At 30.5% G+C, this 27,321-nt stretch overlaps 1 protein-coding gene across 13 annotated transcripts in view; it reads right to left on the bottom strand.

The window, feature by feature from the left end:
- Nucleotides 1-27,321, bottom strand: part of LOC107447376 (coiled-coil domain-containing protein AGAP005037) — a 679,334-nt gene that overhangs the window by 49,247 nt on the left and 602,766 nt on the right. For all 13 annotated transcript variants that reach the window (XM_071184692.1, XM_071184693.1, XM_071184694.1 and 10 more), the window contains 3 exons: nucleotides 7,801-7,999; nucleotides 7,481-7,628; nucleotides 1,300-1,474 (listed from right to left, as the gene is read on the bottom strand). In XM_071184692.1, coding sequence (XP_071040793.1) covers nucleotides 1,300-1,474; nucleotides 7,481-7,628; nucleotides 7,801-7,999 — 522 coding nt within the window. The remainder of the gene's footprint in view (nucleotides 1-1,299; nucleotides 1,475-7,480; nucleotides 7,629-7,800; nucleotides 8,000-27,321) is intronic.

Below are 27,321 nucleotides of genomic sequence, written 5' to 3'. Positions count from 1 at the left end.
TCATGGGGGCTGATCCCCAACAATTCCGACTTCGTTTTTAATAAATCTTGTTTAGTTTAAAATAAAATTTGTGGAAAACTCTTTATCACTTTGAACTTTCTTTTAAAGAGTACGAAAACTACTTAGAAAATTGCTTGAAACTTTTTAAATTTTTAAGATATTCTAATCCGACTTTTTTTTATTAGTTGCTAAATACGATTCACTATAAAATTATGTAAAATTTTTTTTAAAATTTTTCCCACGCATGCACAGTATAAAAGAACTACTTTAATTACTCATATCTTTCGCAGTTTTAAACAAATTTTTCTCAAATTTTGGAACAATAATTTATTAATTAATTTTAAATTGCTCCAAAACTTTTGTTAATCTTTTTAAAATTATAGTAAAAAAAACCGTAAGACAAAAAATTAGTTTTTTTTTTAAATAAAAAATTTTCATATCTCCATAAATATTTAAGCTAGATTAACAAAATTTTGTGCAATTATTGCATTTCAGTAATTAATTTTGTGTAAGGTAAGATAACAAATAAAAATTATTAAATTAGTAAAAGATTAATTCAGATCTAGAAAAAAACTTCCCATTATTTTTTTCGAACATCATTAGAAATAAAATAACGCAAAACTAGAAACTCATACTTCCATTTCAATGATAGCTAATTAAAATTGTCAATTAAATAAAAATTGCAGAAAGTTTTAATTGTTAAATTAAAAAACCATTTTAAATTAAAACCGGATATTGAGTTAGAAAATGGTGTTAGCTGGCTAAAAATAAAATTAAATAAAAACTCTTAAAAAATTTAATTCTCTAACCGATTACTCGAATACTATTCTCTTCTCTAATCGAATACTATTCTAAACTAAACCATACATGGAATTAGAAAATGCCAACTAAAGATGTAAATTAACAAAAAAAAAACAAACAAACAAAAAAAAAAAACTAGTAAATTTCAACTGTATAATCGAACTAAAAATACAAATGAAAAAAAAATTCCAGAAAATTTTGATAATCTAATCGAATATCATTCGAAGTTAAACCAGAGATTAAAATAGGAAATACCAATAATACTTATGTAAAAATTCTAATTAAGCAAATATCCCATAAAATTTTAATTATCTAATCAAAGATCATTCTAAATTGAATCAGACATCGAATTAGAAAATGTACTGACCTTCAGGTGACGGGGAAATACTTTCTTCTCTCTCATTCGTTTCACTAGACATGAATTAAATCCAACACTCGCCCACAGTGTCAAAAAAATCTCACAAATTTAAAATTTTAAAATTTAATTTTTTTAATTACCTCCTCCGGGGGCCATAGTTTGGGACTTTTGGCGGTCAGCTGCCGCTACATGGGAGGGGGAGTAAGTTCTCATGGAGGCGCTGTGTGGCAAAGTCTGGGTTCTATTGGCAGGTAGATACTGAGCTGGCAAAGTCCCGTAGTACCCGATGGCTGGCGGCAACGGAGCTTTGGAAGCCTGAAATAGAAAGTGAGGTTAAAGTGAGTCAGGAGGACAAATAGCACATTCCGGAAATGAAAATCGTTTACGTCTTCTGTTAATTTTTTTCTGAACTTTATTTTTGCGAGACTGTTTCGAAGAAGGCAGTTACTTTTGCTAAATGCTTTTCGGCTTCACTTAAAAAGAAACGAGACGTCTGTGTTTGATCGACTGAGAATGGAGATGTTGTTGATTTATGTCTCCATGTTGAAAATGGCTGTCATTCCATAAGACACCTGTGCGCGCTGTTTTTAATTGTGTTTATTCAATATTATTCACACTTTTTGTGTAATTTCTTTGTTCCGTTTAAGTTGTTCATACAAGAAATTTAAAAGTTTTCTAGAAAAATTTACTTTTAAAATTGAATGTGATGTTCGACCACTATTAGTGGAACGTTTAACTACAATTACATTTAAATTTGCTGCATTCTTAAATGTTTTTTTTTAAATTTTTTTTTAATATTTCCAATGACAAGGCAAAAGGTACAAATAGAAAGATGAAATAAATAACGAATACAAATGTACGTAGGATAACAAAGAAAGAAGACCGATGTCATTGCCTTAAAAGTTCTCTTGCTTCCCAATATCTTGAGGATTCAGTGTGTCCATGAAGGGCCCCACATAGATCTACCTCCTCGTGGTGCACTCCCGGCAACGCTCTGCGGCTAAATGATCTACAGCCTTCAGTAATCACTTGCATTCTTAAATGTTGAATCGCAAATTGTGTAAGAAATAAACCGCACATTAAATGTGCTGTCGAATACTAGAATGTTGCATTAAAATAGTACAAAATGAGAACGTTTGACCCATTAAATGTGTTGTTGAACCATTTTACTAGAATGTTGCAATAAAATAGTACGTTTGAGCCATTAAATGTGCTGTCGAATACTAGAATGTTGCATTAAAATAGTACAAAATGAGAACGTTTGACCCATTAAATGTGTTGTTGAACCATTATACCAGAATGTTGCAATAAAATAGTACGTTTGAGCAATTAAATGTGCTGTCGAATACTAGAATGTTGCATTAAAATAGTACAAAATGAGAACGTTTGACCCATTAAATGTGTTGTTGAACCATTGTACTAGAATGTTGTAATAAAATAGTGAGCTTGAGCTATTAAATGCGCTGTTGAATACTATATTGTTGTATTAAAATAGTACAAAATAAGAACGTTTGACCCATTAAATTTGTTGTTGAACCATTATACTAGAACGTTGTAATAAAATAGTGCGTTTGAGCCATTAAATGTGCTGTTGAATACTAGAATGTTGTATTAAAGTAGTGCAAAATGAGAACGTTTGCCCCATTAAATGTGTTGCAAACTTAACATGTTAAACCAATCTTAGTGTGAGAAAAGAATCTTTCCCGAGAATCGGTTTACGTACCAAAGTTGTAGCAAATGAGAACGGTATTGTGGTGCAACGAAACTTTTTCAACTCATTTAGGGAAGAAAAATGCAAAAATCAACAAGAGTTTTGCAATGACATTCGTTTAAAACTTATTAATTGTATTTGCAGCATTACCTTTTAGTAAATTATACAAGTTTATCGTGAATCAATGTTTAAAAGTTTTGATAAAAGAGGATGTGATAGCAATGCTCAGTTACTGATATTCGTAAACAATAATAAAAGTGTATTTCTAGCATTTCACTCAGCATATTTAATCAACATAATATATAGGTGTCCAAAATAGTGATGAAAACTTATGTTTGCAAGAAAGTGAAGTCTGTTGAAAAATCCAATTAAGAACTTAGGGGAGATTACTCAACATTTGTCTTGTTACGATCGCGTTTCTTAAATAATGTTAAGCAAACTTATTACATTTAAATTGAAAAAAAATCTAATTTTTAATTGAGTACGATTGCTATTGCTCCGATGATATGTAAGGATATGTTATGACGATAAAACCGCGCATTTGTACATCCGACCACGCGTCATAAATATTAAAAAATCAATCAATTTATTAAAAGTAATCACTTTTATTCATTTATCTATATATATATATTTCTCTTACACGGCACCAAAAAAAAGCCTCATTACAACTCCCCGAATGGCAACGTTAGAAAATCGACCAATGATTGCTGCTAAAAATGTCACATGGCAAATGTCACATGAGGTGGCTCAACATATAGCGCTTTTAAAAACGGAAACAATAACCAGAGTGAGCATTATCAGGTTGTTCAATTCAGATTCATGCCCTAAAAACATGATAATATTTAATTTAAACTCAATTAGGAATTAATTAGGCTGGCCTTCTCCATGACTATAAATAAGTCACAAGGTCAGACTTTTGAGAAAATCAGTTTAGTATTGACTAAACAAGTTTTTAGTCATGGACAACTTTATGTTGGCCTGTCAAGAGTTAAGTCATTTGACAGCCTTTCAGTAATTGCTCCAAGATGCCAAATCTATAATTGTGTTTTCAAAGAAATTCTAAATGCTTAGTGTTAATTTCTTAGAGCTTTGCAGAAAAAAATGTTTTTTGGAAAAAATTTAATTGAAACTTCTATTGGCAGTAGGCAAGGGGAACTGCCAAAATCAAAACTCCCCGATTAGAAATGCAGCATGGCGACCTCCACGTGGTATTTCTCGGGTAATGCTAACAGCCATGCATTTTAATTTATTGTATGTAAAACATCCTTATTTTGTTCTAAAATGTTATGTACTTTATCACAAATGTTAATTAATATAGAAATTGATTTCAATAATGCTGATCACCAAAAAATATTTCATTTGGCGATAAAACAAATTTTTGTGTTCTTGAAAATGAAAGACTTTTTGAGGGTTATTATCTCACAAGGAAAAGTTAGGGTTTAAAGTTTATATTTTTAAATAATAAAATTTTTTTCTAAAACTTTCAGAATTTATAGCATTAACTAATTTATTATACACATTTAGTTGAATTTAGGTGAGTAACTGCAATATTTGATAATTTATTTTGCTAATATGTTTCTCATTTAGCTGATGTTTTGATTTTTTCACCATGTACAATTTAAATAGCTAATATACTTTGGGTAGACTATACTTGAGGGTGCCCCCGCCAAGTTGTGATCGCGATTGATCGCCAAGCTGGGCGATGCTGAAAATCAATCGTGATTCTGATTGGTTTAGGTTTTAATCGTGATTCTGATTAATTTAGAATTTAGCGTTGTTTTTAAATGAATTTCAGAGATCCGTTACTTCTACTTTGGATACCGACTGGTAAGGTTATTTTTGCTTCTGGTACTAAAAATGAATACTGTCAATAAGATAAATCTTAAGTTTCTGTACGATTTTAATAACAATGAAAAAAAACAGTGATTGAATGGTGTATGAATGAAGGTTTAATTAGTAATAGATATAAATGTCCTGTTTGTGAGTTACAACGGCGTTCCGGGCAAACAAGTATGGTTCCAAACATAAGTCGCCAATTTCGCCAAGGGGCACCTTCAAGTATATTTTTCCCTATACTTTTTTAAAAGCCAATAAGAACATTGATAGAATTCATCTACGTAAGTACAATACTATGTTTTTGATGATAATATACTATGTCTTTGTGCTAGAACATTGTGTTCATTGGCGAGCGAGCGCAGCGAGTCATGGTTCACGGCGTGAACCACATAGGATTGCGTAGCAATTCTCGGGGGTTGGCGAGCGTTAGAAAGCAGGGGGCGGAGCCTCCTAGTTTTTTATAATTTCTGAGTATAAGCTTTTTATTTCAGAAACTTCACAATTGATACGATGATCGAAGTCACATGCTTTAATGTCCGATAACAGCGCCTTATAAATGATATTTAAATAGATTGTCTAAAATATATATTTTTTTATTGTTTAAATATGAATTATAATATTTAAAACTTTTTTATTTGATCATCCATTGGTATTATTCAACTTAAGCTTTTTATTTTTCAGTGATACCACATGCAGGGAAGTCAATTTTTGACGCAACACTTTTTAATTATTTAGTTTTGATATAATTCTGCTCGTGGGCTAAAAGGACCATGATATAATTTTTAACAGTTTTCTTGATAGAGAATGAGCTAACAATAAAAATTAAAGTTAAAAAATGTAATATTCGCAAATACGTGGTACAACACACTGGTAAACGAGTCATTGTTTTTGAATGAATATTGGTTTGGCTGGAGTCTTAATTGGATGAATTTTTCCTTAGAATTTCTAGTCATGTAATTTTCCGTTTGGGTAATGGTGGATAGAATCCCTTGAATAGCTATTTATTGCCTCATAAATTCCTTTCTCTGGTTTCGCCGATTCTAATCAATTAAATTTTGTTAAAGTATTAGTTTAAGTCAACAAGCACATTGCATTTTAAACTTTGAAGGAAGATATTGGATATTTTGAAACTGAGATCCATTAACGATTATACGAAACCATGATCATAGCAAGGTTGATGTAAGAATCGACAAGGTGTTCCATATATAATTCTAACATGCGTACTTTTGGATTAATTGTGGTTGGGTGGCGCAGCTGGTTTGTCGTCGCCTTCTGAGCCCAAGTCTGCGGGTTCGATCCCCGACCCAGACACCGGATTTTCGGGATGCAGAAAATCCTTAGCGGCCATGTCATATGATTATGCGGCATGTAAAAGATCCCTGGAGTGCCTTATTGGCAGTTGGCATTTCCGGCAAAATTAAATTCATAGTACACTTCAGCATCCAAATAGAGCCTCGGTGCTGCCCTCTAGTGTGGCAGAAACTAGACGTCTAAATTAACATGCTCAACGGTATGTCACCCATTGTGGTGGTCCTGAAAGAGTGGATACCACCTCTAGAGAACGCACTAGGTCTGCTCATCGGCAAGACCGATTGTGCAGCTCATTGGAAATAAAAAAAATACTTTTGGATTAAATAAATATTTTGCATCAAATTATAAACTTGTTATTTTAAAATTTAATATTTTTTCTTAGTTGGAACGCTCCAATTTATAAATAATAATTTAAACTAATCGGATTGCCAACTGAAAACTAAATGGTAGGAAGTTATAATACCATGTGCGATTAAGTATTATTCTAGAGTAGACACAGAAGAAAAACTATGCTCAGTTGCTCAGTCAGTCAGGTCACCAGATTTGCACAGCAATTTCTAGCTGAAAAGCGCTTTAAGGCTAAATGTAGTTAAGCTAAATTTTAATTCACGAAAAAAAAAATGTAAGTCAAAGCAAAAGTCAGAACTTTTATAGAGAGGTATAATGTTCCTAAAAATAGTTGCGATGGCTAAACGATCGAAATAGAGGAGGGATAAAGAAAAGCTAACATTTGATACTGATCAAGGTTTAATAAGAAGTAAAACTCATTTTCTGATTTTATCAGAAACTGTAGGGCCGTGGTTTCCAATCGGACTCTGGTTCGGAGGGGCCGGGGTTCTACCCACAGAGTGTATAAGTGGTTGTAAAATCTGTGGAGTCGGAAGTTTTGCGGTCGGTCATTAAGCAGTACCATGGGTACAGGAATCTGAAAAAAATTTCTTTCTCCTTCAGATCTATATCTAAATTGCAAAAATAGCCTCGCGAATGACTGGTGCTGCAATCCGTCTGTGGTTTTTTGAGCTAAGACTTACTTTTACCGTTGCATTGCTCTCTTGACAAACGAAAGGCAAGCCTTCCTTACGTAATTCGCGAAAAAAGCCAACGACTGGTGAGATTGGCTTGTCTCAGTGTCATTAGAAACAGCACCAGAAACTGAATCAAGTCAAACAGTAGAGTAAAAGAATTGTTTAAGTTTCACAATATCGTCTACAATTAATACTATCTCAAGAACAAGATCTGGATAAAACATAAGAAAATCAAACCGACTGACCTACCATTAGATTTCGAAGGGACATAAGTATTAATGTTATAAAGCATACATCCATGTTCGAGTAAAAAGTTTAATATGTTTAGTATACTATATGTTATGATGATTTTTGTGTTATAGAAGTATTCCATGTCTATTCTCTAATGCTTAATCGTACGATTGGGTATTAAGATTTGTTCACAAAAGCTTGTCTTACCTTGCTCCTGTGAATGTGCTGATGCTGATATTCGGAGTCGAATTCGGGTTCAGAGAAGTAGCTGAGATCTTGATCATACGTGCTGTAGACACCACCACCGTTCACGTCTTGTTCGTAGATCCTCAGAACAGATCGGTCACGAATGTCCCTGCCAAACGGATAACACCATCATTTAGTTTTTAAAATATTTTTTCATTCAAGTCCAAATATATCAATACCAATCATGTTCAAATTAAAATAACAGATTTACGAACGGTTGTATGCTTATCTAGAATCAAATAAAAAAAGTTCAAGTACGTAAATCCTAAGATGTAACTCACCTGAGGTCTTCGAGCTCGTAAAACATGTCTTTCGCGGGGTCGTGGATGTAGACCCGGATGTGAGGTGAGTCGAGATACTCCATAGTCAATTGCTTGGGAAATGAACGTACGAAGAGAGCCCTCACAGTGTCCATAGATGTGATTTCATTCGGCAACAGCGCCCTCTTAGTCTCGCTCTGGTATTGCAGAAACACGAGACCTGCAAGCAATAAACATGCACATTAAGAAACCTGGAGCATATAAAACAATAAAGTATGACATCATAGATAAAAAAGAATGCGCAACAATTTGTGGATCGCCATTTTTTTAAAGAGAAGAGACGGTGAAAGCCATCGAAAGCCTTTTAACTGAAATCAACATGCAAACACTTAGCAACTTCTTTTAATACACATTTGAGAAATACCATCTGATTATCTATATACTATTGAGTACGATAGATACTATTGAGTACGACCAATGCAAATGAAATATAACATTACTTATTTAATAATGTAACAATACTGGAATTATCTATATATTAATACTGCCGAATGCGTGCACTATAGTAACACAATTTTAATTGAAGAGCAAAGTTCAGTGATCACCTGATCTCCACCACGATCCCCAATCATCCAATCATGAGAGACTTTTTCAGTTATTTAACTGTCGGAGACATTGGTTAGATTCCGAACTACATTAAGGCAATTCGATTGTGTTTGCTTTGGTGCATTTCGGTCTGGTATCTAACGAAACACTAGGGAAGCGAATCCCGACCCAGCCTGTGTTAAACGAAGACCTTACCCACCGATCAGCAGGGCGACAACACTGAATTAAAAGCAGCTGCCAAAGAATGTTTGTCTTCCATCTTTATTAGATAGTGTTTACGAGTATTACGTCAGTTCTTATCGGTTACATTTCACCCTATTTTTTTATTATTGTTTCAATAATTATGCTCTTTTTGTTTTACAATGTATGGCCGAAAGTATGATGCGTCTGAGGTCAAAATGTTGTGCTATTACGTCTGATACACGTCTTGTCAAACTTTCTGATTTTAATTTCTTGACTTGATGTTGAAGTTTAATTTCTACAACTTAATGTTTGTAGACACTCTGTAAAGTGATTTCAATAAATTGATTTTATACTTTTTAAAATCTTACGTTTAAATAACGTTAACAATAATTCGAATAAACATTTTTGTAACTTTCTTTCAGATGAAGATTAAAGCAAGCAACTAACAATAAGTTCCAGGTTTTTTAAAGCTCTTATAAAATCTTTCGTGTTATTACCTAAAACAGTAGATAAAATATATCATTTGGTGAGGATTTGGCACACTCAAGAAGTTGAGTAAGTAAAGCATGGAAGTGAAGTACACAAAACAAAACTAACACAGAAGAATGTAGAAGTAAAGTATATTAACTTGCTTTTGGAAATCTTACTACCGACACTATTTTCTTCATTGTTCAAATACATGAAAAATTAATAATCTATACCTACCATACACTTTTCTTAAAAGTACAATTTAATTCTAGCATAATTACGACGATGCATCTTAAAGTGGGGTTTAAGGACCAGTAAAATATTACATCTATTGCTAACAATTGTTTCGATTTAAGTGTTTATAAAATAAATTTGGTTGCTACTTGGTATACTAACGTTTAATTTTAGCATAATTACGATGGTGTATCTTAAAATGGCGTTTGAAAAACAACAAAATATTACGCCTATTGTAAACTATTATTTCTATTTTATACTATTGCGTGGGCAAAAAATTTGTAGTTGATTATTTTGGATAAATTTTTTTATTTTAATTCAAATTATCATTACCTTTCATTTGATTACGGTTTTAACGAAGAAAATAGCAACGGAAGAAAAAAAAGTTTTATTTCAAAATTTTCCATTTTTTTGCTTGAAATTACTAAAACTTTGTTTTCATTTTTTAAAATAATAAAATATAAAATAGTGATCTTTCTGCAATAATTAATAAACTCTATTATTCAAGTCAATGAAACATCTCAAAAACATTATAAATGGTTTCAAACAAGGTGACATGAAAAAGCGGCGATGCTATTTGTTTCTAAAAAAAATAAATGAATACAAAGAAAATAAGTAAATTTCAACAATGCTTTTTCTTCTATACTGATTATAAAAGTATTTTTGAAAAGTCAATGCTAATAAAACTAAATAAGAAAAAAGATTTTATTAGTATCCATAAAATATTAACTGATAGGAAATAATCATTAGCTTACATTCATGCATGAACTATAATGACAATAACAGGGTCTATTCATTTTTAATACATGAAAATCAAATAGACCTGATCAAATAGAATAGATAGACCTGATCAATAGAAAATAAAATTGAAATGAAAAAAAATCGGAAATGCTATCTGTTTCTAAAAGAATCAAAGAATTGCAAAAATACGTAAACTTTAACAATGCTTTTTCTTATGATCTACTTAAGTATTTTCAAAATGTCAATGTAAACAACATTAAAAAAAAAGATGAAAGATTTTATTAGAATCTATAAATAAGTCGCTCAAATTTACGCACGAACTATCATGACAATAACAGACAGAATACATCAAAATCAAATAACATAGTTGCCAAAAATAAACTTTAAAAAAAAGAGAGAGAGAATATTTTCCAGTAATTAGATTTCATCCTTTCAAGTTTTCAATACCACCTTTTCAATCGTTGTCAAAATCCAATTACGACATGATTAAAGGAAAATTGAAAACCAATTTAGAATGGCATCGGAAAATCGGATTACCGCCTCCATTCCAGAAAGACCTTTAGGGTCAAAGAGGCAATGCATTCCTTCTTCACATTATCTATAGTTCTGTGATAGTTCTCGAGGAAACAAATAATTGTGCACTGAATGCTCTTAAAGGGAAAAACAGCTTTGTCTAGGAGACATATAAATGCTAGAGAAATTGTATTGAATGTCGAATTTCATATTAGATTTAGAATCAATGGCATAATTTCGATCACATTTTATACAACGCTTAAAAATATGGCATAGTACAATAAAATTGGCTGCAGTCAAATGGTGTTAAATTTTTTGGGGGTAAAATTACTCTTACTCAATGCCTATCAGGGGTCTGTCCAGACATTTTGTGAAAGGTCCGTTTTTCGTGATATTGTGAAAAAATTACTCACATTCTTTTAACCAGGGTCCGCTTTTATGAATGCGTGCAAATAGGGTCCGTTATTGCAAAAAAAACTTTTTCAAGGAGTTTTTAAGTTGTAAAGACATACAAGATTATGCTCAACACTGTAAAATTATAATTAAAAAAATTAAATTTTAAAAAATAAACAACAATTGCTGCTTCTAAATTAGAGATGCAACATACAAATATTTGATATTTAGCTTATGCTGCTGAAAGCAGAATATTAATTTCGGACGAATGATGGAAGAACCGTCTGCCGAAGACAAAACTAAATTCGTTTACATCTATCTTTCTTGTTTTCTGCCCTGGAAAGGGTTTATTCGATTAATAAAATAATAATGAAGATAAACAAATTTGTGAAGGGTCCGATTAAAAGAAAGATCATTTTGTGAAGGGTCCGTTTTTGAGTCAAAATATTTTGTGAAGGGTCCGTTTTTATGAAAAGATATTTTGTGAAGGGTCCGTTAACGGACCCAAATTTCTTCTAAACAGACCCCTGCTTATGTTATAAATAATTGTGCACTGATTGCTCTTAAAAGAAAAAACAGCTTTGACTAGGAGACATATAAATGCTAGAGAAATTGTATTGAATGTCGAATTTCATATTAGAATTTGAACCGATGGTACAATTTCTATCACATTTTATACAATGTTTTAAAATAAGGCATAGTACAATAAAATTGGCTGCAGCCAAATGGTGTTGGATTTTTTGGGGGTAAAATTACTCTTACTCGATGCTTATGTTACTGCCTAAATCGGATCGTTAATAAGCCTCCGATTAAACGACTGATTATCGCTGCAATTTTAAAAAGAAACACTGCACTTCTATTCCTTTAAAACAGCAAATTCCAAGCAGTTTTTGTAATAGCATTGTATTAAATAAATATCTATGCTTTTTTTGTGACTTCTCGTCTGGCAAGTCTGGAAAATGGGAGTCTGGTTTTGATTGCTTGAAACCTGTGGCCTGTTATTTTATATAGTTTTGAAGCGAATTCATAACCTGATTAAAATGAAGCTTTTAATCACGTAATTACGTATTTATCATTATATATTTCATACTTCATAGAAATTATATTTTTTCAAAATCTGTAAAAAACTAAAGACAAAAGTTGGTAAAAAAAGGATTTTTAAATTTTTCCAAATGTATGGAAATCGAGATAATGAATGTAATTATAATTTGTATTTTTTGATAATATATTATTAAGGAATTAAAAAAAGGTAGTAAAAATTGTGAGCTAATTTCTGTGAAAGGAATATTTTATTTTATTTAAATTATGCATTTCAAGATGACGGATAATAAAAAAATGATAATGATGGACATTTTCTAAACTGATGAATATATGATTGGATGGATATTAAACATTAAATGTTTTAAAAATAATCATGTTGCCATAATGTGGTTTTATAAGTTGGTTTAGAAACATACCTAATTCGTATATAATTAAGTTTAAATTTAGATATTTACGACTTTAATTGTTTCACTTGTCACTTTTCAAAAGATAAAACCAAATTTATTTCTTACGTCATTTATTGCCTTAATTTAGTAAACAAATACACAAATTTTATACAAAACTTTGAAATATATAATAATAAATAATATAATAATAAATGATATAATAATAAATAATACAATAATAAATAATATAATACTAAATAATATAATAATAAATAATATAATAATAAATAATATAATACTAAATAATATAATAATAAATCATATAATAATAAATAATATAATAATAAATAATATGATAATTAATAATATAATAACAAAATATATTTTACTAAGTTTTAAGCATTTGTCAAGTTCTAAAATATGCATAATTATCTACACAGTGTGTATTATCACATAGTGCCTATCACTTTTTAAAAACTAAAACAATTTGCAGTTTATATGACTGCTTTTAGTCAATGTATGAGAAAAATCATAGAAACTTATGAATTCTTTTAATATTTTGTATTATTATTATTTTAGAAACATTTCACTTCTTGGTGTTGTGACTTGAATTTTCGTTAAAAGTATAAAACGTGATCTTAATCAGTTTTTTCTTACCTTAGTGATATAAAACAATGACATTTTAAAAAAATATAAAATTGCTAAAATTGTAATTATAATAATCGATATTAAATTACTAACATCAAGTAAAAAGAAATTTTTCAACCATCTTGCTCTTGACCTCCATCAGTTTTAAGGTCATAAGCAATTGCCGAGGTTGAAAAGTTGTGCACATGACCAAAATTCCAACCATGAGCACATATTAAAATATTAATCGCTTTATATGTTGCAATTAATTTCCTGAAACTGCATTATAAATTGCAGCAAATAACCCCAATAGCTGAATATCAAAGAATGATATAATAACCACATAGGTTTTAAGTAATAAATCCAAAGGGATAATCCTTTTAGTAATTAATCGAGTCTTAGAAAGTCCAGTAATTAAAGAGAAAATCTATAAATAAGCGACAGAAGGGCCTGACGTTCAATCTTTGAGCTTAAAAGATAGAATAGACAGTTCTGAACATGTAAATAAGATGAGGAGGAAATTAATCTCGAAGTATAAGCAACCTAAATCACCTTAACTGTCTAGTCCACTGCGAGATTCAAATTTTATAATCCTATAATAAGTTATTAAAGTTTTCCTCACACTTAGCATTTTCTGTTCTTTCTATCTTGTACAAGAGGGGTTTGTTAAAGGGGGGGGGGGCTCTAAGGGTTGCTTAATACCCCCTAAGGCGACAGCCCAAACGGCAGACATTTTACAGTAACGCTTCTTCCCTGTGGCTTATAGAGTAAACGGACACAGAAGAATTTAGGAAAAGACAATAACCGTAGTAACCTAGTTTAATTTTTCATTCTCTTCCCTTTCTAAGAGAATGTGGAGAGCGTTGTCATAGCAACGTGTACTGAGCTGTGGAAGTAATAAGTCATTAACCTCTTCCAGTGTGTAGTTTTCGGAGTATTTGAGGTTACGCGTAGTGATGGGGAGTATTCAGATAGGGAATTTTGCAAATTAAAGAACAAGAAAGGGAAAACCGAAATCTCCTGAGACTTAAATGGGGAATAGGTTGCAAGTAGAGGAAGGGGGAAAGGCGTGAAGTGTAATGAGAAGTTTACAGGGAAATGAGTTATATTTATACTTCAGAAATATACTAACATCGCAATTTGTTTGAAGGATTCAGTAAGATTTTACTTAACCGTAGTGGTTAAAAATATTATTCGACACAAGGAAAGGGAGATTTAGATTTTAAATATCAATGGAAAGAAAGAATGCTAACTGAGGAGCAAATATTTATCTCGTTTTGGTTTTTAAAAGTAGAGTTTTAGTTATTCTAATTATAAATGCAACCAGAGTAGCATATTAAGGATAGAATTAAAAGTAAAGCTACGAAAAGGAAGCATTTTTTTTAAGTTTAATATGGAAATTTATTTTTAACTGTAATGTAACGAGGACATTTCAGAAATAACGTTTAAGGATTAATTTATTTAGTAAATGCTATGCAAAATATGACTACTGTTTTCGGAATTCTAGCGTCGATTTATATGAGATTTTAATGTTTAGGATTAGAATTAAAAATAAAGCTACTGAAAGAAAAATTTGCTTTTGTTTAGTAAGGAAAATTATTTTTATCACCTATAATGTAACAAGAAGTTTTTTTAAAAATAATGTTTAAGGTCTGCCATATTTACTTAATACTATGCAAACTATGATTACAGCTAACGGAATTCTGGGTAGATCTATTTGAGGTTATAATGTTATGCAAATATTAAGTAAACTATGAATACAGTTTCCGGAATTTTATAGTAGATTTATATGAGGTTATAATGTTTAGGTGTAAATTAAAATAAAACTACGGAAAGGAGAATTTGCTTTTGTTTAGTAAAGAAAGTTATTTTTATCACCTATATAACAAGAAAAATTTTGAAACAACGTTTAAGGACTACTATATTTACTTAATGCTATGCAAACTATGATTGCAGTTAACGGAATTCTAGGGTAAATTTGTTTGAGGTTATAATGTAAAGCAAATATTAAGTAAACTATGAATACAGTTTCCGGAATTTTAGAGTAGATTTATATGAGTTTATGTTGTTTAGGAGTAGATTAAAAGTAAAGTTATAGAAGGGAGAATTTGTTTTTGTTTAGTAAGGAAAGTTATTTTTATCACCTATAATGTAACAAGAAAAATTTTGAAACAACGTTTAAGGATTACTATATTTACTTAATGCTATGCAAACTATGATTACAGTTAACGAATTCTAGGGTAGATTTGTTTGAGGTTATAATGTAAAGCAAATATTAAGTAAACTATGAATACAGTTTCCGGAATTTTAGAGTAGATTTATATGAGGTTTTAATGTTTAGGAGTAGATTAAAAGTAAAGTTATAGAAGGGAGAATTTGCCTTTGTTTAGCAAGGAAATTTGTTTTTTAACTTTAATGTAATAGGAACATTTTTGAAATAACGTTTAAGGACTACTATATTTACTGAATGTTATGCAAACTATGCTTACACTTTCGAGATTTTAGGGTAGATATATATGAGGTCATAATGTTTAGGATTAGAATTAAAAGTAAAGCTACGGAAAGGGAGAATTCATTTCTATTTAGTAAGGAAATTTAGTTTTTAAATATAATATAATAAGAACATTTTTGAAATAACGTTTAAGGATTATTTTGTTTAATAAATATTATAAAAACTATGGTGAAAAATTTCAAATTCACATTTGTTTCTTAGAAGATAAATGTTACACATTACTTTTGTTTCCGTTACAGTATTTTAAAATTATTTTGATAAATCATATGATTATTGATGTATAGGTTCATGTATGCGCGCAAATGCTTCAACTAAATAAATGTATATGTTTATTTGTATCTCGCCCCGCCCTATTTAAGGGCATGCGAGAGTAGATACATACAACACACATAAAACTTACACAAAACATCAGAAATTATATCAACAAAAAGAATAAAAAGAATAAAACACAAGCGAACAACAGTTAAAAACATGACCCCAAATCCAGCCAACACATTGAAAATCGCAAAGATCATAATTAAAAGAGTAAAAACAATATATACATAAAAGTGAATAAAACATCCATATCGTGCGTGGTAAAAGCAAGATTGGGGTAAAAGCAAGTAAAAGATTACATAAGGAACAAACTGGAATAAAATTTACAGTTGAAACATGACCCAAAACCAAGTCAAACATGAATAAAACCGATCATATAAAAGGAATAAGTAAAAGTGAAATATTACATTAAGAACAAATTGGGAAAAAAAACTAGCAGTTAAAAACATGACTCAAAACCAAGTCACACAGGTATAAAACCAATCAAATTAACAATAAACGTACATAAAAAAGCTTGAGACACCCAATTTGGAGTGCGGGGTTCCGAATCCTTAAGTGTCACCACCCAAAATATCTTCAAGTGTCTTTTTTATGATACATTTAATAATACCCCTGCAGGTCGAATTAGCAAAACATTGAATTTGATTGAAATTTTTAAAATGTTCTCCACGGAGTGTTCGGAAGCGTGGACAGTATAAAATTAAATGATCAATGCTTTGAATTTCTCCACAATAATTGCAATCAAGGGCTCTATTAAAAAATCTATTCTGATACTCACCGAACACTCCATGGCCCGTAAGAAATTGATTAAAATAAAAATTCGCCTGAAGTCTACTAATATTAGGATCCTTAATAAACTTATACGTTTGTCTGCCTTTCTCGGAATCCCGCCACTCCTGTTTCCAACGCATGAGATTATAGCCTTTGACCAATGTTTTGACTTGGGCGGTGGAGCTCGGGACCTCAATGTCAACATTGCCGAGACTGATGGCGTTTTTAGCAACTCGATCCGCCTCCTCGTTGCCTTCAATACCAATGTGGGCTTTTACCCATCCGAGAAGAATATTATTTTTCCAGATTTGTTTGGTGTTTTCTACCAATTCGGAATCGGGTTTAGGATTTTTTAAAGCTTGCAACGAGGAGAGCGAATCAGAGTAAATAGTTGCATTGGGATATTGGTTATTTGCAAGCCATTGTAAAGCAGTGTTAATTGCCATCATCACTGCAGTTATTGCTCAGTCTGATGGAGGTTGCCAGAATGAGTTTTCCATCTCTCCTGACTATCATTCCCATTCCTGTTCTATGTTCAGAGGTATTATTCATAGCATCGGCAACCTCCATCCGCGAGCCGTCCGTAAAAATCTCAATTCCCTTGTTAGTTGGGGTCAATCCACCAAAGGGGACGGATTTATAAAGAGAAGGGTGAATATTAATAACTGGTTTCTCGAGTATCGTTGCTCTTAGAATTTCTTGAATATTACGGTCGTATTCCTCAATTCTGTAATTCCATCTTAACCTCTTTATACAAGTATCCTCAATAATTCTTAAATGAATGGGTTTCACCCCCGCCAGTATCTGGAGGGCCTCAGTGCTAGTTGTTGAATAGGCCCTTGTAATCACTATTAAGGATGTTCTTTGAATGGCATTAATTTTATCGTTAATTCTAGTAGTGTTACGATACCAGACACTGGCGGCATAAAGTATGATTCTCTCCGTTGCTCTCTGGTAGATAATCTTTAAAATTTTTGGTTTCAGGCCCCAAGTTGCCCTGGCCACCCTCTTAATCAAATTATTAAATTTACCAACTCTCTCCTTAACGTGATTCAAGTGAGCTATCCAAGTCAATCCTGGGTCAAAGAGAATTCCTAGATATTTAAGAACTTGCACCTGCTTAATAGATTGTGTATGCTGATAACTCATCTTAATATTTGGTAACCTCCTTATTGTCTTCTTGGTTTTTGGAAAGGTTATACATTGTGTTTTGTTATCACTAAATTTAAGATTATTATTATGAGCCCAGGATGACAGTTCGGAGAGACAGAAGGTGGCCAATTGGTCAAAGCGATAAAGAATTGGATGTCTCAATAACAACAATATATCGTCCGCAAAAGCAATAATACGGCAATCTTCAACTTTCACATCATTAAACTGGCTAAAATTGATTCCATAAAAAAAGCTAAAAATTGAATTAACATAAATCAACCAAAGCACCGGGCCAAGTGACGAGCCCTGAGGAACTCCCATATTAATATTTCGTTTGAAGATATCATTGCCCTCTTCATCTCTATAGATAACCTCTCTATCCTTTAAAAAATCAAATATCACTCTAACTAGATTATCGGGCAATTCCAATTTGTTAAGCTCATTTTTTAAAGTTTTCCAATTTGCGTTATTAAAAGCGTTGTCAATGTCCAGAGCCACCCCGATGGTATGTTTCTTCTCTTTCTTTGCTTCCTCCACAAAAGATACGGCCTCATAGATAGCATCGTCAGTTCCTCTTCCAGTGCGGAATCCAAATTGGCCAGGGTCAAGAAGCTTTCTGATTGTAATAAATGTATATGTGTAAACTTTTTACAAAACTTTCTGAAAAAAGGAGGATGATATTTGTTGAACCATATTATTTGTACCTTGATCCATAACACTTTATGTATTTTGTAGGGATAGTAGCTTTCGACAATATCAACTTAATTATATTTTTGCAGCGGTAGATATGCTACAGTACTCCTCCACCAGAATTATATCTGTGATAGATTTCGATGCACGAATACCACTAGTTGATTTATTGCTGTTTTTGTGAGAAGCCTGGAGAGCTGTATTAAGATCACGGTCGTTGTCGCTCCTGTGATGCCGTTAGCAGTCGCGTGTATGCAGGCCGATGGACGTTGTGCGTGATCGAGACGAGATTAAGTAGCAACAGTGCGAGGAGGTGGATAATGTCACAAGTAGCAAGTCAACTGTTTTAAAGTGGACCATCCATCGAAGTAGGTGTGTTCAGATCTAAGTGGGGCTTTACTGTCAAGATAGGCGTCCGGAGGTCACCAATGTGGAGTGAGTAGATATCGACTATGTCAACCTTCATCTAAGAAAAGGTACCCCAACATAGAATCGAGTTAACATGCCTTACATACTAGTGAACTGTAACTATATTTTTGTAGTGGTAGATACGCTACAATTTCTTACAAACTTAATGTCTCTGGTATAAGAGTTAAAATTGATAAATAATATGGTTGAACTTAGGTTCAATATTATGGTTCAACATGATTCAAAATTTGTAACAGTATTTGACAACTTAACAATTACTACAACTCTTACTTAAATTGAAACAAATACAGCTTTTTTTAAAAATCAATATCAAAATTCTTAATAAGAGAGTAGACATAATGCAATTATGTATGAAACAATACAATTGCAACACTTTGTGTTTCACTTTTAGATTCCAGGCATTAGACTAAATTTTTCGATACCCTTTTTTTCTTCGTTGGTCAGAAACATTGGCAGTCTTGAAAGAGGTTTTTAACGCCTTTGGCTTCAACCTTCATTTTCTGGATTTTTTTTTTAATATTATAGCTAAAGATTGTCACCAAAAAGCATATGAAAATACAAGCCCTAAAATCAGATATTAGACGCTGTATCATTGCTATTTCATCTACATTTATTTAATACAGTGATGGATTTATTTTTTATAGAAGTGCGAATATGTAACTAAGTCGAAGGAATTTACAAGATGTTTTTTTTCCGTTCAAATTGACACATATTTACACATATTAATATGTTTTAGTTATTAAGAAAAGCAAAAAAGAAAATTCTATTTTGTTTAAAGTTAAAATTTGAAAGCTACGTCTATAATAGCTCATATTTGTAAACTATAAATATGTGTATTTTAAATTCATCAACACACACGATGATTACGAAATATCTAGAAAATTGTTTTGAAAGAGCAGATCATTTTTTGTGCAAAGCACGTCAGAACTTAGGCAGACAAAAATCATAAAGCAGCTATACATAAATTACATATTTTTACATTTTTTTAGAACAATTACAATTAAGTTTAATTTTATACAATTAAGTTTAATTTTATACTTACAATTAAGTTTAATTTTGTACTAAAAATTTAAAAATTCTAAACTTAAAGATTTGAAATTAAAAATTCTAATTAGTTCATATGAAAGTTTTTAACAAGACTTAATTGGTCTAGATATAAAAAAAAAGCATTTATCATATTGATTTAAACTTTAATTTTAATAGAATATATTAATGATGTATGCACAGTAAAAAAAGTATATGAACAGATCATTGAACTTTCTTTTTTAATTTGGCATCGAAAAAAAGATCTTCTAATCCTTTTTCTTGTTATCTAAAAAACAAGCTAAATCATAGAACAGAGAAAAAAAATCACTTTTTCTCCAGTATATGATAAATTACATCTAAACACGTGCATTTAATAAATTAGATGGAATGTAAACGTTGGGAGGATATCCAACAAAACGAATATCCGAGGAAGAGTTCAAGATTCAGTAAATAAAATAAAAAAAAGAAAAAAGAAATACACTTATGAACTGCAAAAAGCTTCAGTGTGCGCGCGTGCATCGTGAAGCCAAGAAAATGTTCTCTCTCAATGATTGTTTGTCACGGAATCTAGACCTATGAAGTCATGAAGCTTCAACTGAATGCTCAAGAATTCTAGAACTCCGAAAGAGCGTCTATTCGATTTGGAGCATATAAAAACTGTTTTGCATCGGCCCTCTACAAATAACAGTATTGAATGTATTTTGCGATAAAAAAGGAAACTTGTTTACGATGACGTAAGCACACTTCGGGATATTGTATGCTTCTTAAATTTCAATTTTCTATATAAATGGAAATGCCTGAAAGGAAATATTCAAAATAGATATGGTGGATGCTTCAGACCAGTTCTTGATGTAGGTTCAGTTTTCATGAGTAATAGGTTAGATATTATTGAAATTTAAGTTTTAAATGGTTAAACAAGTATAAAAATGAATTCAAAGTAGCATTTAAGATAATAGTGATAATTTTATTTCTAAGTGATTTTTGTATAAAAAATATGATAAAAATCCTGAAAATTATAAATTTGCAATTATAGTTATGTTGTAAAGAAGTCTGGTTCAAAATACGGTAAAAAGTACCGGAACTCAGGGTGCGGGTACTTTTTACAGTAAAATCGATTTTAACCGAAACATTACGGAACAAAATACCTGACATATCGTAATTTTTACAGTAATAATTATAACAAAAACCCTGAATCACTCTTGTTGAATAAATATTGCAGTAGCAATTACTGTAAAATATTTTACGGTAAAGTGGATTCTTTGATTTGTCCTCGATATTTATTTATTAATAGTTTTTCAGTTAAGTTTCTACTATTCTTCACATTTATTTATTTAAAATCTTCATATATATATATNTAAAGTAAAAAAATAAAATTATATTTTATATATATATATATATATATATATATAAAATATAATTTTATTTTTTTACTTTACATTTATAGGCATTTATGGAATTTCAATAATTTTAAGTCGTATTTCTTGATTAACACGTATCTATTCTTGATTGCGTCTTGATTATTCTTGATTGATTTACACTTATCTATTGATACTTTTCAGACAAATTCTTTGATTTGTCCTCTACATTTATTTATTAACGACTTTTCAGTTAAATTTATAGACTTCTTCACATTTATTTATTAAAAATTTTGACATTATTTAAAAGTTTCCTTTTTTCTTCATATTTACTTTGCTAAAATTTAGACTCGATAACTACACTATTGCTTAACATTAATTTAGCATTAATTTCAATATACAGATTTTAACTTCATCATTTGTCAGTTTTTTTCACCACACTGTAAAAAATTCTGGATTAAATTACGGTATAATGTTCGAGTACTTTGGGTGTAAAATCCATTGTTTGGGTGTTCTCATTAATATCAATTTTACAATAAAAACATGTTTATCATGAAATATTATACCTTACTTTTTATAGTTATACTTATTTAACTAGAGTGATTTAATGATTTTATGGTCATTATTACTGCAAAAATTATGGTACATTAGGTTTTTCGTTTCGTGATATTTTACGGTAAAAAGTACTGGCTGAAGTAAAAGTTTTGGTACTTTTTACCGTAATTTGATATGGAATTTCTTACTTTCAACTATAATTTTAAAAACCAGATTTTACCGTTACCATATGAACGGAAAAACTACCAAATGAATGACCGGCACTCAAGATGCCGGTACTTTTCACCTAATTTGATCGAAACTTTTATGCGGCACAATGTTTTTTTCTATTTAACAATTTTTTTTTATGAACTTCTTTCTAGACTTCTTCAAACATTAATTTAGAAACAAAAAAATAAAACGTCCAAGTAAAAAGGGGAAAAAAAGTCTTCAGTTTTCATCTTATATTAGTACCACTCAAAACGACGCACGCAACTTACTAATTCATCTTAGTAATCTTCCTAATGCGCGTGCAGTTCACATGTCACATAGATGTATCATGTTCACCGTGGCGTCACTAGATGTGAAATTATAAACAGGCCCGCGTGTCATCCAAGTGTTAAGATATAATCAAGAAGAGGACGGCTTAGAGTGTAATCCTGTTTGCGAAAAGCTATTTTTAAAAAAAAAGTAACGCAAAAAATTAGATAGTGAAACGGAGAAAAAATCTCATTAACTTGAGTATAAAGACATTCATAATCCACCATCTTATTTAAAGTTTGATAAAAAGAGAAAAGATGGGTATGGATAAAATGTTGGAAAAGTATTTGTTGAAAACCTGGGACAAAAATAAATATAATTTATGCAAAAAATATAGGGAAAAATCGTTATTCAAATTTTAATGAAATGTAGGGAAGGTGATTTAAAAATATGTGACGCTTGAGGTCTTGTTTGTAGTAATAAAAAAGTCAAAATGAAGGATATACCTCGAGATTAAAAACGAATATTAAATTTCATTTAGAAAAAGGAAGAAGATATAAACAGTATTTTTAGAGGAGTCAGTCACGCATTCTTTTCAAATATTTAAAAATAATTAATAATTTTCCATGCAACCTCCGCGAAAAAAAAATGTTTTTCTCGTGATTTCTTTGGTGTTTTTACAAATATCTTTTTTTTATTCTTAAAAATTTTCCAATACCGGCAAAAAAAAATTATTATGATATAATTTTATTAATTTAAATAACCATCTGAAATATCGTATACAAAATAAATTAACTGAATTAATAAATTACTTCTAGCATTAATTTTTCATAAATTTATCAAATTTTGCAATATGCCAATACAATTATTCTTAAAAATATTAAAGAATTCCTAAAATAAAAGTATTTTTGTAAATTGGAATCTATAGATATAAACAAGATGGATCAAGAAGCTTCAGGGATTATAAAAAATTAAAGTATTTAACCACAGTTTAATGACACGAATAAATAATTTTCTCCTTCTTACGATTTTTAATTTTGATTTCAACGCAATCAGTTTAAAATTTAAACAATATTAACAGAAAAATCTAATTTTCCCCCTTTTTTTAATGCAACAAAATCTTCTGGGAAGTAATTATGTAAACCCAGTAAATTTTTATTCAATGATAATTTATACAGAGATATTTGAAGCATCTAAAATGTTTTTTCTCCTTTTTTAATATAAGAATAATTTATAGAAAGTAATTAAATTGGGCCAGAAATTTTTTTATCACAGAAAATTTAAATAATAATTTTTTAAACTACTTAAATTTTTTTCCTTTTTCAACATAGAAATAAGTTTCTGGAAGTAGTTATTTAAAACTTTGAAATTTTTAATCACTGATAATTTAAACAGCATAAAATTATTAGTTATACTTCGTTCAAAATTTTGTTCATTTCCTATTTTAATGTAACAATAACTACTTAAAACAAAATGAAAAAATTGGATATTATGAAAAAATTGGAAATTTTTAACTGTTAATAATTTAAACAGTATTAATTGAACCATCCAAATTTTTTTCTCCTTCAATATAACAATAGTACCTAATCACTAATAATTTTAAAAATCTTTCGTTGAACGATCTAATTTTTTTTTCTTTTCTGATAATATAATACTAATTACTGGGAAGTAATTATGTAAAAATAGAACATTTTTAAGCTAAATTTAAACAGCATTAATTGAATCATCTTTGTTTTCTTTTCCTTTCTTAATAATAAAAATAACTTTTTGGAAGTAATTATCTAAAACTCAGAAATGTTTCAAATAGTAACAGTTTAAACAGCACTAGAACCATCTAAAATTAGTCTTTTTCTTTCTTTTTTCTACATAATTACTGGGCAATAATTATTTAAAACTATGAAATTTATGTTGCAGTAATAAAGGTTCAAAGACTTCAAATCTTACCATTATTTAAATATTTTCTGATCGGATGCAAGAAACGTAGCTTTTCAAAGCACAAATTGAAATCTAGAATTAATTCCAGAAAAAAAAAAATAAAATTGGTCAGCTTTTTTACTTTTGAAAACAGCATTTCAAAACACAACGTAGAATAGTACGTAGTAGAATGTTTTGAAACGTAGCATTTCAAAACACAAATTGAAATCTAGAATTAACTCCAGAAAAAAAAATTAAAATCGGTCAGCTTTTTTACTTTTGAAAACAGCATTTCAAAACACAAAGTAGAATAGTACGTAGTAGAATGTTTTGAAACGTAGCATTTCAAAACACAAATTGAAATCTAGAATTAACTCCAGAAAAAAAAATTTAAATCGGTCAGCTTTTTTACTTTTGAAAAATAGCTCACCGATTATAAAATTTATATGCAGTAATAAGGGTTCTAAGACTTCAAATCCTACCTACCATTATTTAAATATTTTCTGATCGGATGCAAGAAACGTAGCATTTCAAAACACAAATTGAAATCTAGAATTAATTCCAGAAAAGAAATTTGAAATCGGTCAGTATTTTTACTTTTGTACCTGACTTACCGAAAGGGGCATGACGCCAAATTCCAGTGACTATCTTTTTTCAAAAAGAGTTCTTCGTGTCACGGGTCACGGGAACCGTGTTAGATTTCTTAGAGAATCATAAAAATATTATTTTATCAAATGGTTTCTCTCACGCGACGACGAATAATTTGTTTCCATCCCCCAAAAACGAACGAGAAGGGGTTAAAGAACAATTTCCCAAACTGGAACATTGCCAGAGAGGCTATACCAAAGCAATCGAAACAAGATGGCCACCGTCATTTCAAACACCCACAAAGGCAATTCTCGTTTGCGCCTTCCTCACCGGTAAATAACACCTTCTGAGAATATAATGTTTTACTTATAATCCGTTTTCGATACAATCGTTTTATCGATTAAGAGGAAGTTTTAGATTATAGGATTATCGATTAAAGAGTTTTTTTTTTTCATTAGCTTCAAAAATAATTTTGGAAAAAGGGAAAAATATGTGTTTTTATTATATTTTTTTAAAAAATATTATAAAGTTGAATTGAAATGTAGTCCAGTATTATTACAACATAAAGTGAAAGTGAAATTGTAATGATAAAATATTATAATAAGACTGTTAATTCATGTCAAAACAAACAAAAATAACATACCGAAACATATGCCAAAATGTAATTGAATTTCAATAATCAAATTATGCAAAAGTTTTGGAGGGTAAAAAACGATTTAAATTTCAATACTAAAATGGGACATTTTTATTCTAAATGAGGATACTTTATGCTGCGTATAATAAAAGGAAACAACATGAATAAAGTTCAAATAAAAGCACAAAAATGGACATATTATAGTTTTTTTTTAAACAAAAACTTTTCCGGTGTCGAAATCCCAAATGACAGGAAAAAGTAACGAGACACACATGTTGCAAGAAGGGAAAAAAGTGGCTTAACCAATCACGTAACACCAGTAATTTTGTGCGTTTATTTGTGCTTTATTCACGTTATTTTTCTTCATGAAAAACTAGTTTATCATGACATAAAATGTTAAAAATATCCGAGTATAAAAATAGTTTTTCTCGCTAATTAGTTACATAGAGGGAGAAATAAAAGGCTTCTCATGGTTAGGCCGACTGAACCTGACAATATATGAACCTGACTGAATATAACTGAACCTGAACCACATTTTGTCCATTCCTAGGATATTTTATGCCAACTTTATTGTTGGTGAGTTAAAGCAAAAATCAACAAACCATATATGGCAGTCAAATCTGGGTTGTTTGGGTTCTAGGACACATCCCAGTACCGAGTATAACGATCCTAATCAATGTAGCTATTCCGATAAAAAGTTTCAAAATACTGATATACCGACACAATCTACCGATACCATTACCATTTTAGATCAAGACATTGGCTTTGCTGCGGAAAGGGTTAAAACGATAAGCAGCAGCAGCCGATTGGCAATCTAGCATTACCATTTTGCATCAAAATATTAGCTTGACTACAAAAAGGATTAAAATGATAAGCAGCCGCAACCAATTAGCTATCTAGTATTATCATTTTACATAAGATATTAGCTTTGCTCCGGAAAGGGTCAAATTGATAAGCAGCCGTAGCCGATTAGAAATCTAGCATTACCATTTTACATTAAGATATTATCTTTGCTCAAGAAATAGTTAAAATGATAAGCTGCCGCAGCGGATTAGCAATGTAACATTATCATTTTATATAAAAATATTAGCAGTCGCAACCGATTGGCAATCTAACATTATCATTTTACATAAGTTATTAGCTTTGCTCCGGAAAGGGTCAAAATGATAAGCAGCCGTAGCCGATTAGAAATTTAGCAATACCATTTTACATTAAGATATCAGCTTTGCTCCAGAAAGGGTTAAATTGATAAGCAGCCGCAGCCAATTAGCAATCTAGCACTACCATTTTACATAAGATATTAGCTTTGCTCCGGAAAGGGTTAGAATGATAAGCAGTAGCCGATTATCAATCTAGCATTACCATTTTACATAAGATATTAACTTTGCTTCGGAAAGGTTCAAAATGATAAGCTGCCACTACAAATTAGCAATCTAGTATGACCACTTTACATCTAGACATTAGTTTTGCTCAGAAACATGTTGAATTACTGAATTTCTATCCAACAGTCGAACTTAATCATTTTATTTATGGATACTGGAGTGATTTCTGAAAGCGCTAAGCTCATAATTTGTTATAAAGCTGTATAGTTGTACCGCCTTACATAAAGATATAAAAATTTTAAAATTTATTATATTTTATTATACAATTATCTAAGAAATATTAATAAAAATAGTCACGTATAGGTTGAAGAAATTAACGATTCTACAACTTCTATGCCAAACACTGACTCTTTAAATGCATCTGCGTTCGTTAATCGTATACAATTCCCATACAAAATACAGAAAAAGACTCCCTTGATAGACACACATAAAAACTACACGGGTCGATTAACGACAGGGGAATTAAAGGGTTAAACAGAACTATAAACTAAGCGGTTTTTATTGATAGTCTTTCGCTCAAACTAAAGCGAGAAAAAAAGAGAGCTCAATTGCTATCTTAGGTGTCCAG

Source organism: Parasteatoda tepidariorum, chromosome 8 (genome assembly GCF_043381705.1).
Source record: "Parasteatoda tepidariorum isolate YZ-2023 chromosome 8, CAS_Ptep_4.0, whole genome shotgun sequence".
Taxonomy (NCBI): Eukaryota; Metazoa; Arthropoda; class Arachnida; order Araneae; family Theridiidae; genus Parasteatoda; species Parasteatoda tepidariorum.
Note: the sequence above shows the minus strand (reverse complement) of the source record. Positions and strands in the feature narration are given on the sequence as shown.